Source organism: Chelonoidis abingdonii, chromosome 6 (assembly GCF_003597395.2).
Source record: "Chelonoidis abingdonii isolate Lonesome George chromosome 6, CheloAbing_2.0, whole genome shotgun sequence".
Lineage (NCBI taxonomy): Eukaryota > Metazoa > Chordata > Testudines > Testudinidae > Chelonoidis > Chelonoidis abingdonii.
In genome coordinates this window covers 48,548,508-48,566,321 of record NC_133774.1, presented here as the reverse complement: position 1 = coordinate 48,566,321, position 17,814 = coordinate 48,548,508, and the positions used below count along the sequence as shown (strand labels likewise).

At 39.7% G+C, this 17,814-nt stretch overlaps 1 protein-coding gene across 1 annotated transcript in view; it reads left to right on the top strand.

Annotated features, from left to right (window-relative positions):
* SV2C (synaptic vesicle glycoprotein 2C) overlaps positions 1 to 17,814 on the top strand; it is a 187,033-nt gene that overhangs the window by 153,199 nt on the left and 16,020 nt on the right. Inside the window, exons 5-10 of the mRNA XM_032774308.2 lie at positions 343 to 476; positions 627 to 716; positions 10,238 to 10,348; positions 11,960 to 12,048; positions 13,607 to 13,771; positions 17,015 to 17,148. Coding sequence (XP_032630199.1) covers positions 343 to 476; positions 627 to 716; positions 10,238 to 10,348; positions 11,960 to 12,048; positions 13,607 to 13,771; positions 17,015 to 17,148 — 723 coding nt within the window. The remainder of the gene's footprint in view (positions 1 to 342; positions 477 to 626; positions 717 to 10,237; positions 10,349 to 11,959; positions 12,049 to 13,606; positions 13,772 to 17,014; positions 17,149 to 17,814) is intronic.

The following is a 17,814-nucleotide window of genomic DNA, read 5'->3' as shown; positions in this document are numbered from 1 at the left end:
GGATGAGGTTTCTGGCAGGGGGTTGGGAAACTTTCTCCCCCAACTGTGTTGAGCAGCCTCCCATCATACATAAGGTATTACCATTTCCAGTGTGAATAATCACAGAGAAAAGTTTAAAATTCATCCTGTGAGCATTTGTGTAAGTAAAGCTTGATCCTTTGAATGTCTGTGGAACAAGAATAGAATAAATGCTGGGGATAATTCCCTTTTCTCCCTCTCAAAATAAATATTTGCTGGGCCAAATTTGGGTGTAGGTTTATATCCAACTATTTAAAAGTCACCAGATGTCAACATGTAAAGTGCTCCTTTTTTCTTTTCATGTTTGTTTTTTCTCTCCCATAGGGTGGAGTTTTAGTATGGGGTCTGCCTACCAGTTTCACAGCTGGAGAGTATTTGTAGTCGTCTGTGCGCTGCCCTGTGTCTCCTCAGTAGTAGCACTCACTTTCATGCCAGAAAGTCCAAGGTTTCTGCTGGAGGTAAAACTTTCAACATATTCTTTATAATTCCCTGTTTCTGTCAATCTTATGTCTGGAGCATTCATCCCCATAGTATCACAGCACCAGATACTAATATTATTTAAGAAGTATTAACATAAATCTTTTCCATAATTTGGTCAAATTTTATAGGTTGGAAAACACGATGAAGCTTGGATGATTCTCAAGCAAATTCATGACACTAACATGCGAGCTCGTGGGCAGCCTGAAAAAGTCTTCACAGTGAGTATTAATCACCAAGCTGATGTCTCAGAGCAGCATCCATTCTCCTTCAGCCAGGTCCTGAATGATTTAGCAAGCAGTAACTATACTCTACATACCAGTGGCACATCCAACTCAGGGTAAGGAAGTTATTCTACAGCCCTGCCATATAAACTAAATGGCTACAGTTTTAAAATCTACCTAAGGGATTTAGATACCCAGTTTCCTTTAACATGAATAGGTATTAGGTGTCCAAATCTCTTAGCTGGTTTTGGAAACTGCGGCTGGTGTATTGCAGAGCATGTGAATCAGTGATGTAACAATAAGTTCCATTGTGTTGCTATTACCAATATTCTCCAGTTTTAGTGTTCCTGAAGAAAGCTGCTGCAAAGCCTACCTCTCCATTAACATGGATAATAGTAAACACATGCAGAAGGATAACGTCACTGGACCTCTAACAGCTGCTTTTTATGCACTGGAACTTTTTCAAATGAATTTCAGTTTTTACCCAGCTAAAAGAATTTTTGTAAAATGTCTTTTATATCAAGATCTCAAAACATTTAAAAATAATTTTCTGATACCCTCCTGAGAAGTCTACTATTATTGTTGTCTCTTTGGCCTGAGTTATTACCAATATTCAGGTCCTTGCAGGTTTGTTTCCTTTCGAAGGAGAAATGGATTATATGAGACAAGTATTTCTTTGGTGCAATCTTGTTTATTTACAAAGAAATGTATGCAAAGTCTTGTTTCTCTGAATACAGCAGAAACAAACCACAATAGTCAGTTTCCTTTTTCAGAAATCCAAGTTTGCCTCTCCAGCCAGTTCTGTGCCCCAAGACACTCTGTCTCTCTGTTCCCTCTCAAACTAATGCTCACAACTGGTTTTACTTGCTCTCTGCTGGCTTTCTTGTTGCTTTAACACACATACATCTTGCCAACAATAATCCCCTACTTCCTTCATTTGCAATCAGTCCCAGGAGAACCGTTCAGGCTTCACGATGTAACTGCTCAGGCTTTGCCATGTAGCCAGTTGCCTTGGGTGCTAGTGTCTGTCATCTCCAGCTGTCTTCATATAGAAGCTTAGTTGCTCCTTCAGTTTAGTCTAAAAGAAGGGTGCTTAGCACTCCCATCAGCTTTAACCAGGTCTGTGACTGCCTTTGGATCAAAGATCCACTTGATGGCAGCCATTAAAACCTTCCAGCATAATGTTGTTGTTGTTGTTACACCTACTAATATCTAGTGTCATTTGTAGGTAAAGCAAATTGCCTAAGTCTACACAATGAGTGAGCAGTGGAGCTGTGAAAGAACCTGGGCTTGTTACTCCTGCTCCACTGGTCTAACTGCTAACGAACAGTACCTCCTTCTACATCAGTGGTTCCCAAACTGGGGTGAACCCCTGGGGGTTCACAAAATGTTACAGGGGATTCTCGGGGGGAGGGAGGGGAAGGGAGATTCCCTAATGGTGGACAGAGCTGTCCCTAGGGACTCTGGGCAGCATGGGGCCAGCAGCCTGGAGCCTCTGCTCTGAACTTCCGAGAGCTAAGCAGATTAAAGCAAGCATATCTACCACACCGAGAAGATTTAAACATCAAGACTCCTTATAAGAAATGGAAAGGGAGGTGGATATTTTTTTGCTGTTTTTAAAATTAAATAGGCAGCTAGTCTTATTTTTAAAATTATTATGAAGAACAAGTTTAAGCTTTCTTGTAACATCCATTGTTTGCCTCGACTGCCCGAGACCTGAATTCTTGTGTATGAGGAACTCTTTGAGTTGGTTTCTTAAATAGCTTCATGTTGTTTCACATCTGATACTCCTGGATGAAACATAGGAGCCTTGTCTTATAACAGGCTTATTCAAAGATACAAGCTACAAAAGTGAGATCTTGGATGAGTTACTGTTTTCATAATGTAATAAAATACTTTAATGATGCATGCTATTTATTTATTTATTTATTTAATAAACATGTCATAAAATCAAAGTTTTTTTTATTTCCAAGATCAATGCTTTTATAATTTATGCTCAGGTAAAGGAGAAAATCCCTGGCAATATTCATTTTTAGAAGGGGGTTCGCGAGACTTGACATTTTACTGAAAGCGGTTCACAGGTTGTTAGTTTGGGAACCACTGTCCTACATTAATTATTGAAATAAAACACTGGAAAAATTATTAAAACTAAGCTCAGTGTGTTTTTAAATGTTGTAAATAGTTTGTCAGCTTTTAATATGATTAAACCTCCACTTTCCCATTGCATGGATAAGTAAAACATTAGGGGGGTGGGATTTTTCAGTGCTGCTGCTGTTAGTGAAGGGAAAACTTGACTCCAATACCAAAATATTAAAGGATTAGAAACATAGTATTGTACATCAAGGTTATGCATTGAAGTGGTTCCCTACAGTAGGCTTGTGTTTTCCTAATACAATATTAATGTAACAGAATTCTAACACTATTAGAATGTTTGTTAGTTTATCACAGTTTCCTCATTGGACTATGTTAGCATCTTATCATATTAAGCACACATGCAAAGAATTTTTGTGTAATTTTTCTTTTTTGTCTTTAATTTTTTCAATTTAAAATAGACCTGGCTATTGTGAATTGCTATCTAACTATTTACTCAGTTGGTATTCTTAAACTTCATAGCTTCATCCAGTCTCACTCTATGCCTTGATATATTTGTCATCTTTTATTTGACCTCTGTATTTCCGGTTATATCAAAAAGATACAGATCCTTTGGTAGTTAACATGTTTTCTGATCCTGCAGCAGATGTAATTTCTATTAAATTCAGGTGACTTTCCTTTTTTTAATTATTTATTTAGAATGTTTTTCTTTTGATATGTTTTCCTAATTATATGATGTCATATTGTCCAGAAGCTACTTGTTTCCAGTACGATTAGGGCTTCACCTTTAGATATGGTTATCAAAACCAAAATGAAAAGGAGACAAACTGAAGTGGAGTGGGGAATACAGTTAGGCTATGCCTACACTAGGAGCTAGGTAGGGTAGCCACTTACACATTCCTAGAATAGCAGACATGCTGGTACTTCCAGGAATAACACGGCTGTGACCCTGCCAGTGTGACCCTGCCAGTGTAACCTCACACTCGCAGTGTGTGCAAGCTCACACCAGCAGGAGCAGAACGGCATGACTCTTCAGAATGGTGTCCCTTGTCTAATACTGGACAAAACCACATCCGGTTTTATCTGAGTACAGCCACTCAGAAAGAGGATTGTCTGGTTTAAAACCAAACAAATGGCCTGTCTAGAGCTGAGTTGTGATCACTCTGCTTGTGTACACATACTCATGCTAGCTAGCAGAGGTATAAATAGCAGCGTAGCCATGGTAGCATGAATAGCAGCAGCAGAGGCTTAGCTTGGCCACGCTGAGTGAGTATGCGCCAGTTTCAGGTGGGTGTGTATTTAACATGGCTGAGACAGGCCTCAGCTGCCACTACTCATGCTACCCTGGCTACACTGCTATTTATACTTGTGCTAACTTGTTGAGATATATCACACCCCAGCTTGTAGTGTAGACAAAGGCTTGACGTCCATTCTTAAAACCTGGCCCAAGTGAAACTATGCAAGACACCATGTAATATCACTGGGAAATTGCAGTGTCTGGGCTAAACAGCAGATGATAATGCTTTGGACAGAAAACCCCTTAATTTTAACATGGAAGGGACAAATCAATCAGTCCTTACTACCACTGACTTCAAAATAGAAGCCAGTGATTAAATTAAAAAGCAACATGGGGCATGATCTGTCCTCACTGATTGGATCCCACTGTTCTCTGTGACAGTGTTAGAAAGCAAGAATGGGTCAGTGGTTAGGGCATTCACTTTGGGACCTAAGAAACCTGGGCTGAGTCCTTGTGTGACCTTGAGGAAGTCACTTTTAGTCTCTCTCTGCCTCAATTCCCCATCTTTAAAATGGGGACAATAGTCCTTCCCTACATCAGAGTGTTGTGAGAATAAAAGGCCATGGGACCATTTGGTAATGGAGGCCATAGTAAAACCTAAAAAGAGTATCTAGATATCATGGAGATAGGCACTTTAGAAGCAGATGAAATAATGGATAAATAGTCTTTCCATCGTTAAAATTACTAGAAGGTTCTGTTTTATTTTTTAAGCCCATCCAGAGTTCTGGTGAGCAAAATTGATGTGGCCTAAATGTTGGAAGGCTAAAGAACTTTTCTGCACAGATTCAAGAAAATCAGTTCAACTATTTTTAAATTACAGTTCATTAAAAAATTACCCAGGTTTGACATTTTGGCTTGTCTAACATTTCTCTGTATCCCTCTAATTCAAAAAATGACTTACTAATACAGTATTCTTCCTGTTGCACAGGCAAGAAAAAACTTGTTGCTGTCCAATAACAAATGTATTATTACAACAGCCTATACTGTCACTAGAACTCAGTAGAGTTACAGTGGTGTAAAACTGATATCAATGAGTGGAGAATCAAGCCCATAATTTTCGTAAGCAAATTTTGTAGGTGCAATTTGAGTCCTCTTTTGGAAATAGGTATGTGGTGCTTAGCACATTTTAGTTGCTACCACATTTATTTATTTAGAGGTATTAGGAAGTGCCTATTTATACCTCTAGAACAGTGGTCTCCAAACTTTTTTGGTTGCACATCCCTGTCAGTAAAAAAAATTTTGAGCATGCACTCCATGCCACGCCAGCTCTACCATTTTTGGTGAAGAAAAAAAAAAAGACGCTCCGACTCCTGCTCGAACTGGCGAAGCAAAGCAAAACAAAAAGACGCTCGGACTTCCACCTGAACTGCCAAAGTGCAAAAAAAAAAAAAAAGCGCTCCTCCTACCGCACACCCCCAAGGATCCTCTTGTGCACCCCACTGCTCTAGAAGACATGAAGAAGAGCTCTGTGAAGCTTGAAAGTTTCTTTTCCTCCAGTAGAAGTTTGTCCAATAAAGGATACTACTTCACCCATCTTTTCTCTGTCAAATCCTGGGACAAACACAGCTACAACAACACTGCAAATATTTATACCTCTAGGCAGTTACGTTCTTAGGCCATGATTCACAGTTAGTCACATGCCTAACTTCAAGTATATGAGTAAGTCTCATTGAAGTCCCCAGGACTACTCACATGCTTAAAATTTAAGTAATGTTTACCTTCCTGAACTAGGGCTTTTAAAAAAGCATACATTAAGTTGCCTTGGATCAATATCCATGTAAAAAATCTTCCAATCCACTGCAGCCAAAATTGTTCCCCCTCAGTCAATTCATATAGCATTTATGTTAATTGAACATTTTTTCTTGGTGAATTTTCCTTTACAGTGTTTCATTAGTTTGTAAAATAGGAGGCACTATGTACTTCTAATCATCGATGGAATACAGAAGTTGCCTTTTCACTCAAATATGCAGCTATTCTTGGTTTTTTGTCTTTCCTATATTTCATACCCTGGAAACTAGACTTGCTTCAAAATATTTTTTCTATACCTACCCAACAGAAAATCTCCCACTTAGAATAAATCCAGTCTTTCAGCCCTCATTTATAGTCACAAATTTTTACAGATAAAGGACATAAAATGGATGATTGGATAACTTAGTATTCTTGATTCTTCAAATATTTTTATTTATTCAGCTGAGCATTTTAATTTTAGACAGAAAGGGATTCTGTTATTTCTTTAAGTATATTATCAAACTGTATTTTGTTATTGTTAAGGAGCATCTTATATATTCTATTGGGTGTAGAGTTAATTCTGCAAAAACAAGTTCTCCAGCTCTAACCAAAATCATAGTTATCTATATTAGGAACATTTCTATTTTGCTACCAGAATCTGATTTAAAAGGATGAAGATTTTGGGCTGTATCCAATGCAGATTAGTTGCTAACAGGAGCTCTGTGACAGGGTCTACCAAGCCCTGAGGCCCCCTCCTTGAAGGCCTAATGATCCTACCACACCCTCATCCTAGAAAGAAGTAGAGGTGAGTGCTCCAAGTGGCCTAGAGAGGCTGAATGGGACACAGCCAATCAGAGAGAGGCTGCAGGGAGCAGCCAGTCCGGACACAGCAGGCCCATATAAAAGGAGCTGCAGGGCAGAGGTGAGGGCAGTTGTTGCCTAGAGCTGAAGGAGTAAGGATGGTGTTCCTGGCTGGCTGAGGGAGCTACAGGCTCACGGCCTGAGCAGCTGCTGACAGGGAGCAGGGAAGTAGAGAAGCTCAAAGACTTCAGCCTGACAGTGAGAGCAAAGGTGCTGGGGCCAAAGGAAAGTGGCCCAGGAAATCGCAGCAGCAACGCAGTTTAGTTAAAGGGACATGGCGAATGGTTGCTATTCGTAGGGCTGGCATCCGGAATAGTGGGCAGATCTGGTTTCTCCCATTGGCTGCTGGGGAAGTGGCATGGATGTTGAACTGGGAATACAACCCTCCAGAAGGGGACCTGAACTGTTTAGTAACCAAGCTGGCCCAGAGGTGGCAAAGACATTGCCTCCAGGGAGGGATCCCTGGAGGTATGGCTTAATACCAGGGCCAGGACTGTTTAAAAACTGGGATTACTTAAGGACCTGAGCCTGGGAGGGCTACAGGAAGCGAAAGGCCAACCGAGGGGTACTGGGATAGGCCTCCATTGCAACTGTTTACCCCAGAAGCGAGTTGTGTTTCATGTTCAGACTGTGTGACTTGACCAGAGGGGTGAGTTACTGAAAACTTAACCATAATATTAGAGAGGGCAGGCACATGCACTTGGCCAAGATGGCACACGTAATAGGTGGGTGCCATCCTGTTACAGGTTCTAAACAGGAAACATTTCAACAGTGCTGGCAAAGAGTGCAGATAAAGTCATACTGAATAAAACAATGCGCTACTACTTTGAAGCCTATGATGAGCTATGATTGGCCAGGTTATCTTCCATTCCTCTATTTTAAGGAGGGGAGTGGGGGGGAGAACACACTTTCTTTACTGTAAGCCCTGCACATTCATTTCTGATCAACAGCCAATCTAGACAGCAGTCTGCTTGTTTGTGTCTATCTCTTACAGCTATTTTATGCAAGTGTTGTGGTGCGGAGGCCTGTACACTAAGTTATCCAAAGTTTAAAAAAAAAAAAATTGACCTGTTCCGCAAAATTCTTTATGAAGGTCAGGAAAAGTTGGAGACAAGTAGATGGGTCCAAATTGGATTGTTTAGATTAGATTAAAAGACCTGTGACATTAGACTCTTCAAAGTTCCTGGTAAAGTCACTGGTTGGCATGGCAATGAATTGAAAGAAAAAATCACTGAAGTGTGCTTTGATTAGTTAATGGGATGAGGCTGCTGCCTCTTCCAGGACATTGTATATCTCCAGACCCCAAGTAAAGAGGGGGAAATGGATACACTTTACCAGGGCCAAGTCTGGCCCAAGGAGCCCAGCTAGAGGGCCACAAGCCCATCACCAAGAAAAAAAAATTCTGGCTAAATTGTGGATCTCTGAGTTTGACTAAATAATATTTAGTTAGTTTTGGTGAGCATGTTTGTACCTAGATATCATCAAAAACTGCAGATCTACAAGGCTTAAGTCATCTTGCTATTTTGCCTATTGAGTGTGAACTCATAGGAAGACTGACTTTAGTGAGGTCCTTTGTGCTTTTGCACTGGAAAAGTAGAGTCGTAAAGTGATGAGGCCTAGCTATGCCATTTCAGAACAAATATAAATTTTTCTTTCACTAGTGTCAGTGTGGGATGAGATGGGGACCCGCGTTAGGAATTTACCTTGAGCCCAGCAAAATGGTGCTGAGGGTCTGTATATCTGGGATTGCGGGGGTGGACTGAAAGGAGCAAGCTTTATCATCATTGGCCATCACCCTCTCTATTTCCGGAGACAATATTATCTACTATAACACCATTGAGCCTTTGTTGCCCTGATCCTGACCAAATTGGACAAACGAAAAGGAAACAGATAACATTGCCACCACTACTGCTTTCAGCTAAATCTCATATAACATCCGGAGTGTGATCCTTGAGTTCCTGCTGTTATCCCTCCCCCCATGGCATTTTTCTTCCATACCTTCTTTCTTATCTTTCTATTTGTCTTCTGTCTCAAAAAAGTCTGGCTGAGCTGGCCAAGACAATTCCACCTTTTGCCACGTTGCTGTGAGCCTGTCTCCAGACAGGCCACTGGTCCCCAACCTTTTTCATCTGGTGGGCGCCGGATGACGAGCCACCATGGCTGGCAGACGATCATCCGCCAAAATGCTGCCGAGGAGCGGCAATGTCAATAGGCGTCACTGCCGAAATGCCGCCGACAAGCAGCGTCATCCAGAGGCATCGCCACTGAAAAACAGCGGCATTTCAGCAGTGATGCCTTTGGATGATGCTGCTTCTTGGTGGCATTTCGGTGGATACTTGTCCGCCGGACAATACGCAGGCTCACATAGATGCCGCAGCAGGTGCCATGGCACCCACGGGCACTGCATTGGGGACCACAGAGACAGGCAGTTAAAATCACAGCTTTAAACAGCCCAACACTGGTACAACTTTGCCAGATGTCAGAGTAGTTGATAAGGCCATATACTGTGTCTGTGTTTCTCTGGTGGCAAGACTGCAAGAGAAGAGTCAGCACCAGACACACAAGCTGCATTTTCTATCTTTGCTGATGTTTTGCTTCCCTTTTGTGCGTTTGGTTTTGTCTTAAAGAAAACAGGACTGGACTTCAACAACAGCATCAGCCCATTTCAAGTAACTTTTCTCTTTTCCTGAAAAGGACATTTAATAAACATTTTTAATACCATCTAAAGATAGTGAAGCAGCGGGGGTGCGGGGGAATCCCTACAAAAGCTCCCCACAGCTAAAGGAAAATGAGTAAGGGATATTGTTAAAATCAAAGCTGTACCTAATACTTTATATTTCAAAAGCTTTAGCTATTTTCCTTCTTTTTTGGTATCTCTAATAAATGATTTAAAAGATTTTTAATGGTGTTTGTCATAGTGAAAGTAACCCAGCAATAACTGAACACATAACCCTGGACCACCTCACCTCTTTAATGCTATAACAGTGAAGAATGGTTTCATTAACATTTTATGCCTCAGCACAAAAGTGGTGTTGTGCATTTTTGTTTGTTGATTAGCCACATATTCTTCCTCATTGTTTTTCCCCAAAATATGTACCTTAGATATATTTCAAATAGGACCACATGGCAAATTGTCTCAAACTCCATCCAGTCTGTAAGACATTGGGTATTTCTGCTTGTTATGCTGTTACCCACAATAACACCTTACGGCCCACATTTTGGGCAACTCCGTTAAAGCAGCTGCAAAGCTGACCTAGTTTGTTTGCACAGAAACTAGTGTTTGAATATGCAGAAACCCAGGTCCAAGAGCAAAAGTGTGTGCAATAGCACACCTAATTTAGGCATGTAAATTATATTGCATTTGCAAATAGGATATCTGTAGTTGTAAATTTCCAGTTAAGACTTTTTACACTTCTATTTTTTTGACAATCTGCCCCAACTGTCTGCCCATCTTTAACTTACGGAGCTTATTTTAACTTTCAAGTCCCCTTTAATTGCATTTTAACAGTTCAAGAAAATGCTGCTCTGTTTCCATTTACAGGTTAACAGAATCAAAACTCCCAAACAGATAGATGAGCTCATAGAAATTCAGAGCGACACAGGAACCTGGTACCGAAGGTGTTTTGTTAGAATCCACACAGAGCTATATGGGGTAAGTAATAAAATCCAAGTTGTAGTTCGTGTGTATGGTAACAAAAGAGCCATCATTAGTGCCCAGAAATGGGAGTGATTGGATGACCTGATGTGGACAGCTGGTGTGCTGTACACTGAATATGACACCTGGCTTCCAGAACAATCACAAGATTTCAGTTTCGCAGGACAGTGGGAGAGAATTGAGCATCACAGAGGTGATGGGTCCATCCTTTATAAGGAAAAGGGCAGCCCAGTCCCTTTGAGTCATTCCTAACAATAGTATGGGACTATGTCTCAAGCACTGTTTAATATAGACTGGAAAAAAAAGGTGTGATATTGGGTGAGGGGGAACATATGATGATGAAAAGGTTCTATCAGTTTAAGGTTTGGGATGGCCACATTATTAACAGTTTGTGAAGCCATGAATAGGTTATGCAGGTCATCCAAAATGAATACCAATAAAATCTTTAAGACACTATACAATCATGTATTCAGCATATGCCCAATATTTTACCAGAAACCTTAGAACTGTTTTATAACATTTCATAAAAGTTTACTGGGCCTGTTTTCCATATCCTACTTGTAAAGTCAAGATACATCATTTACTTTGAATCCTACAGTACAGACCTTGAAAAGAGAGAAAAATTATCACTAACTAATTTAGAAGCCACTAAAAATTATCTAAAATAGCTTTCCCACATGTAGTAATGTCACAACGATATCTCGAAAATATGTATGCTACAGCTGGTCAAAAATTTTATCGAAACTGTTTTTCCATGGAAAATTAGGTTTTTGACTAAATTTATTTGCAAAAATTATCTGCGTTCTGTGTGTGTGTGTGTGTGTGTGTGTGTGTGTGTGTGTGTGTGTGTTAAGTTTAAAAAAAAAAAAAACAGCCAAAATCTGAAATATTTTGGCTGAAAACAGAAAAATTTCAGTTTAGATATGTTACTGCAATGCCTTATTGGAGTTGTAGTTAAGTTGCCTTATGTCCCCATTCTCTGTGGGTGAGGAGCCTTGACTGGACATGTCCCATCATGTACCATTGCCAGGAGACTCCTATGATGCACTGCCTTGCCTCTCCAAGAAGGGAGACAGTGGTGTATCATGGGAGATGTCGTGGAAAACCCCATTTTCCAACCAGTTCTGCTGTAAACCTTCTGAGATGAGGGCAGTTCCAGCTCCTTCCCATTTGTGTAAAGCACCAAGTTCTAGATGTGATGGGTCATGACATATCAGACCTTAAAAAGTGTCAGCATTTCAGGGCGGAATATTGCCTCTCATCCACTCAGAACAGTATAATTTTGGCGGGAAAGATGGAAATATTTGACCGTTTTGTTTTTAAACAGTGATTGTTTGAAGCTATATAGGGATTAAGAATGTTAGAAGTAACCACAATGGATCCAGTGCAGGGGAGACCATCAAAGGTGCATGATAAATGGAGTTGGCAATACCCAAACCTGCTTTTACCTACCCCAGCATGCAGGTCTGGCCTGAGACTGAAAGAGCTGTAATGTGATGCCCCTTGCTTGCTGCTGCACTGATGAAGCAGAAAACAGAATTCAGGCCTCTATAACCTAATTGTCTAAAATACTGTTTATTTTTAAATGTATTTTCTCATATTTTACAGATTTGGTTAACATTTATGAGATGTTTCAACTATCCAGTCAAGGACAATACAATCAAACTTACAGCTGTATGGTTCACGCTGTCTTTTGGGTATGATTGACTTGAATTCTTTATGAATTTTCCATGGTTAGTCTGTAAATATTGAAATACAGATTAATTTTAATGCTGCCGGTCATGCGGAATGCAAATCTGCTTTGCCATTGTGATTTTCTTTTCTTATTGACAATACTTACTCCGTTACCCTTTTAAATAAAACATCATATTTTGGGGTTACTCCATTTTTGGTTTCCCAGCTGGCCCCTTAAAGGGTTCTGACTTTCAGGACTCTTCAAGGTGTTGAGTCGTGTGACCAAAAACTGAGGAACTCCAGATCACTTGTCACTTCTGAATATATAGGCCCAGCGCACTATCTTCTTGAATAAAAAGAGATTTCCCATGAGAAAAAAATGGATTAAGGGTCAGAATTTGTAGGCACTTGGAAGATGTAAAGCATTATGTAAATCCTCAATAATATTATTATGGCTTATTGTTCCATGCACGTTTTACTGGTGAACAGATGCTACAGTAATTCACTTATTTGCTTCCTTATTAACCTAATGACTGTCGTTCTATATAGATTTAAATTGAACTGTCAGAAAATGAACTTTTCTTATATTTTTTAATCATAATTAATTATTGTTGTGCTAAATTTATCCTCATTGAAGTACACTGAGGAACTGAAGGAAAGTAAAACTCATTTTTAGTTCCTTAGCTTTCCTCCACCTTCATAGAGTGCTCTATGCCGCCTCTATTTCAGGATCCCTTCCACAACAGCATCTCCTTATCTGTTTTGCAACTACCCACTATACAGAATGCCACTCTGACCCACTCCAGCTTCCAGCCAGTTGTCCCCTGATTCCAGATAACATTTTTCTGAGACCTTAACACTAGAGTAAGTGATACACCAGCTTACTTTGGTTTGGAAATTTTTGTAGCAATCATGTCCCTCTCAGGGCTAAGGATAATTCTCAGACCATTGTAATCATTATGTAGTGTAAATTTGCTGGGGCCCAATCCCTAACTAAAGAGTTTAAACTTCACAGTGACATTCACTGTAGTGAAGAGAGCTTGGCCAAGATTCTGCAGCCACTTAAACTCTGTGTTGGGACTGCACAGCATGAGCAGCTCGCAGAACATCTGAACCTCCAGCTCTCCCTGCATCCCACTGGTGATGTTTCTGCTGGCCCTGCATAGTCTGGCATAGGGAACGATTACGGTGTGAATTAAACAAGGGATCGATGACCACACAATTCCAGTGGTCCTAACAACCTTGAAAGCACAACAGGTTAAACGAGCAGCTGTAGGAGGTCTATGTTGCGCCCCTGAGCGCTGATCCTGATTGGAGGATGGATTTATTCCTCCCATCTCACACAGATGAAGAGTGTGACAGACCCCACTATTATGACTTTATGCAAGCAAAATGCATTTCATCCTAAAAGCATTCTTATGCTTGATGCTTAAAAATCTAAAATTCAGATAGAAATAGAAGTGTTTCTGCAGATCTAATTATCTGCTTTAAGTAGTTGGATGCTGTAGGTTGTCTGTCTAGTTTGTACCTACTTCTGACATTAAGGTGAGCTTTGTGACTGAACGCTTCTGCTTTTCACAGCTACTATGGGTTGTCCGTCTGGTTCCCTGATGTCATTAAACATCTGCAATCGGACGAATATGCATCCAAAGTGAAACAGTTTAATGGAGAGAGAATTGTAGATTTCAACTTCAACTTCACATTGGAAAATCAGATTCACATCAATGGATCATACATCAATGACAGGTCTAGAAAGATTTTGGTTAAGAAAATATCATTAATTTCACTAACATTTTAAGTTTCTGCCTAAGGGCTTGTCTACATGGTAAAATGGTAGAGGGACATAATTTGTAAAGCATTCTGATTCTCACTGCCCCCTTTTAGAGTGCTTTCTGAGCTCTCACTGCCCCCTTTTAGAGTACTTTGCTTCACTGTGTAGACAAGCTCTTAATACACTAATGTTTTTCAGTGTTGAAATTAATAGGTTGGTTGGGTTGGGTTTGTTTACATTTAATTTTTGGAAGAGTCATTTTGTTCTTATCTCCTTGGTGCTTGATCCTGCACTCTAGTGGAAGTAGATGAGGACTGTATATGGGTTATGGGTCCATGTAGGTAGATCCCTTTTGCTGGATTGAGGCCTTGGTTATTTTGATAAACCAGACTAGAGGATACACATTATTGGTACATACTTTCACCAGGGGATTGAGATTTTCAGACCCAATGTGTGTGGCATGTGAGGATGCAGGAGATGTATCTCTAATAGTGAGAGAAAGGAAAAAAAAAAAGTAAAAAGGAACAAAAGAAAAACCATCCTTTCTTGGTACTCACTTAGGGTCTCTTCTGACAAAATGCTGAGCTTCAGAAACACTGAGCACCTTACAGGATGACATCTTAAAAGGGGGGAAATAGTTGAAAATATAAATACCAGAGGCATTTGATAGAAAGTATGAACCGTTGTAAAAAGTAAAAATCCAGATGAGCAATGTCCTTTTATTTTTAAATTGAGTCCAGAAGTCTAAAGGCACTAGCTAGAATTTTACAGAGCACAATTCTAAATGACTTACTTATCTAAAGACATCAAAGCAACCCAATTATGTTGATCACAGAGTTGTTTTAAGTGTCTGGTCTCTGTCTACAATACATATGTGTATAATATAAAGTATATTAAGGTTCTAAGCCCTGTGGAACTAAATAGTTGTTACTTACACTTAAATGTAATTTTATTATATATTATATTAATGGTTTTGGTAATATAAGAAGGCTTCTTTTTTAATAAGAATTTGAATTTGGAAACAAAGTTTTGTTCAATGCAGAGCAATTGAAAATTATGACTAGCCTATTTCATTTTAAATTAGCTTCTGCCTTCCAAATTTAATTCCATTTCAGGAGATGGATGCTGTCTAAAAAAGTGAAGCCCTTTATTATCATTCAGTAAATTTCAGTTGCTTTGCACTCTGCCAGACCAGGTACTGCAGATCACATCCAAATAAAAATGCTTGTAAAAATACTGTGGTTTCCAAATCTGCCCTGAATCTATCAAGTATGCAAACTTTGACATTGGTGAACTGCTTGAGCCATTTTTCCCCAGGAGTGTAAACTTTTGCAGTCGTTCCCTCTAAAAAAAAATTTACTATTTTCATGGGGGGAGTTAGTAGATTTTTTTTTTGTGGATTTTTTTTTCTCTTTGTACCCTCTGCTCCTTTTTTCATAATCTCTCCGAATCAGAAAGTGTTTCCAACAATATTCAGCATTCTAACTTTCTAAATCTGGTTGGATCTGAATTCAAACCATCTCAACAATCTACACCAATTTTAAAGCAGCTGGATTTTCTTTTTCATTTTATTTCAAAACATGTTTCCTGTCCAAAGTGCAAAAGGCACATCTTGCAGCATGCAGGGGACACAGTCTGGCTCTTCTGTTTCAATAGGTTAGTCCTGTTGCTCTTTGCTTCCCTTTTAAACATTTGGGACAATTTTTTGAACAGGAAGACCAAGGATGGTGGTGGTGTGAAAGGATAATGGGTTGACACTGAATTTGACAGATTTTAATCTGAGTCTGTCACAGATGAGAAAAGGTACAGTTGTTAATTAATGAATAGGCCGAAGGCATCATTTTCCTGTCCAATACTAACAGCGAAGTCATTAGCCAGTGACCTATGAAAATCAAAATAAAATTTTGGGTCCCCTCTTCCTACAAAAGATGTGATTCTAGCAATTTTATCTGTGAGAGAGTTTGATTCCCACCATTTTTATCTACCTCACAATAAACTTGTTTGACGTTCTTCCACCCCCCAACTACTACTCCTACTTTCTACCTCAAGAAGAAAAGTGCTCTTTGACCTAAAACTAAATAAGTTGTTTAGTATAAAACAGGAGAAGTTTGTGTAGTAGAAATTTTAGCTAAACTAAGATTTAGAAGGCTTTGCTGGTATAACTATACTGGCAAAGTGATCCTAGGGTGGATGCAGCTTATGCTTGCAAAACTGTTTTTGCCAGTATAGCTTATTCCACCACCTCCCATTTCCCCTCAAAAAATCTAAACTGCCAAAAGTGCAGTTTTGCTGGTATAAATGATTCTACACAAAGGGCTTTTGCCGACCCAGCTCAAATCACACCTCATCACATACCTGACCAACATAGCTATGTTAGCAAAAAGTTTGTTGTGTAGACTTGGCCTAAGAATATTGAGTCTAATGTTTTTATTATATGTATGGTTTCCTTTACTTTTTAAAATTTAATTAAATAGGTCAAAAGGCTATGGTATTAGTTATCTGAGAGTCATTAAGAAGGAGGGACCAGAAAGTAAGAAGAGCTAGGAACTAGAAAGAGGCAATTTTAGAATCGTGTGCACAAAAATGCATGTGTATAATTTCTGTGCACAATAATTACAATTGTACACAGTAGCAGCATAAACATATTTACATTTAGACATCTAGCAGATTATCTGCACATGCAATATTTGTGACTATATTCCAGCATTTTTGGTGTAAACGTTTTTTAAAATTCTGGACCAAAATGTTGAGCCTGACCTGATGGAGAGGGTTTTGTCTGGCTGTAGAAATAAAGGTTCTTTAAAATCTGTTAGCATCTCCACTAATCATTTATTCCAAGAAGCCAGATTTCTGGAGCCTTAGCGAAGAATACAGTGACACTTGTGAAATGGTGTTTAACATTGCTTTTAAAAGTATATTACACCAGAGTCCTGAGGTTCTTTACATTTTGATTAGAGATTGGTGATAACAAATATTTTATCCTTGTATTAACTATGAAAAGGGTATGCCCAGCAGCTGTGAGGGAATGTGATTTTGTGAAATCAATGTATTCAACAATGGTCGCACAGCATCAAGCAGTCAGCCATTCTGACTCTGCAAGAACCATTATGTTTGTGGGCATGGGACTTCTGAGAATGGCATCCATGTAAGACTGCACAGCTGAATCTCTAATCATGATGCATGAAGGCAGACTGATGGAAATTATTTGTATTGGGCAGGTTTATTATGATGAAGTTTAAATCAGTAACCTTTGAAGATTCCCTTTTTAAGAATTGCTTATTTGAGGACATTACTTCTGTGAGCACATACTTCAGGAACTGTACTTTTGTGGACACCAACTTCTCCAGCACAGGTATGCTGAAAGGAAAATCATATCACTGTCCAACTACCATGGTCTTATTTCACAAAGCTGCTTGTCAGGAATACAATAGCTGTAAAAGCAATAGATATAAATACAAGACAGAGACTCCAGCACCAGGCTGAAGCAGGAACCTTTGGACATTCAGAAAGCTTTCCATAGCTTTGACTAGATTTTTCTCTGCCCTGTGCTGATTGTCTGTTTGCTGCAGCCCTCTTCCTTGCCTTGTCACATAATCTCTTCACCTCAGGCCACGTCTACACTACGGGATAATATCGAATTAGCTAAAATCGGTTTTATAAAACTGATATTATAAATTCGATTTCATGCGGCCACACTAGGCACAGTAATTCAGCGTTGTGCGTCCATGGTCCGAGGCTAATGTCGATTTCTGAAGCGTTGCATTGTGGGTAGCTCTTCCGTAGTCCGTAGCGCTATCCCATAGTTCCCAGCAGTCTCCCTCCGCCCCTGGGAATTCTGGGTTGAATCATTATTGTCGCGCGGTGGTTCTGGGTAAATGTCATCAGTCATTCCTTCCTCTGGGAAAACATCAGCTGACAATCCTTTCGCGCTGCCCGATTTTTTCCCTGGATTGCCCTGGCAGACGCCATAGCACGGCAACCATGGAGCCCGTTCAGCTTTTTTTTTTCCGGCACCGTA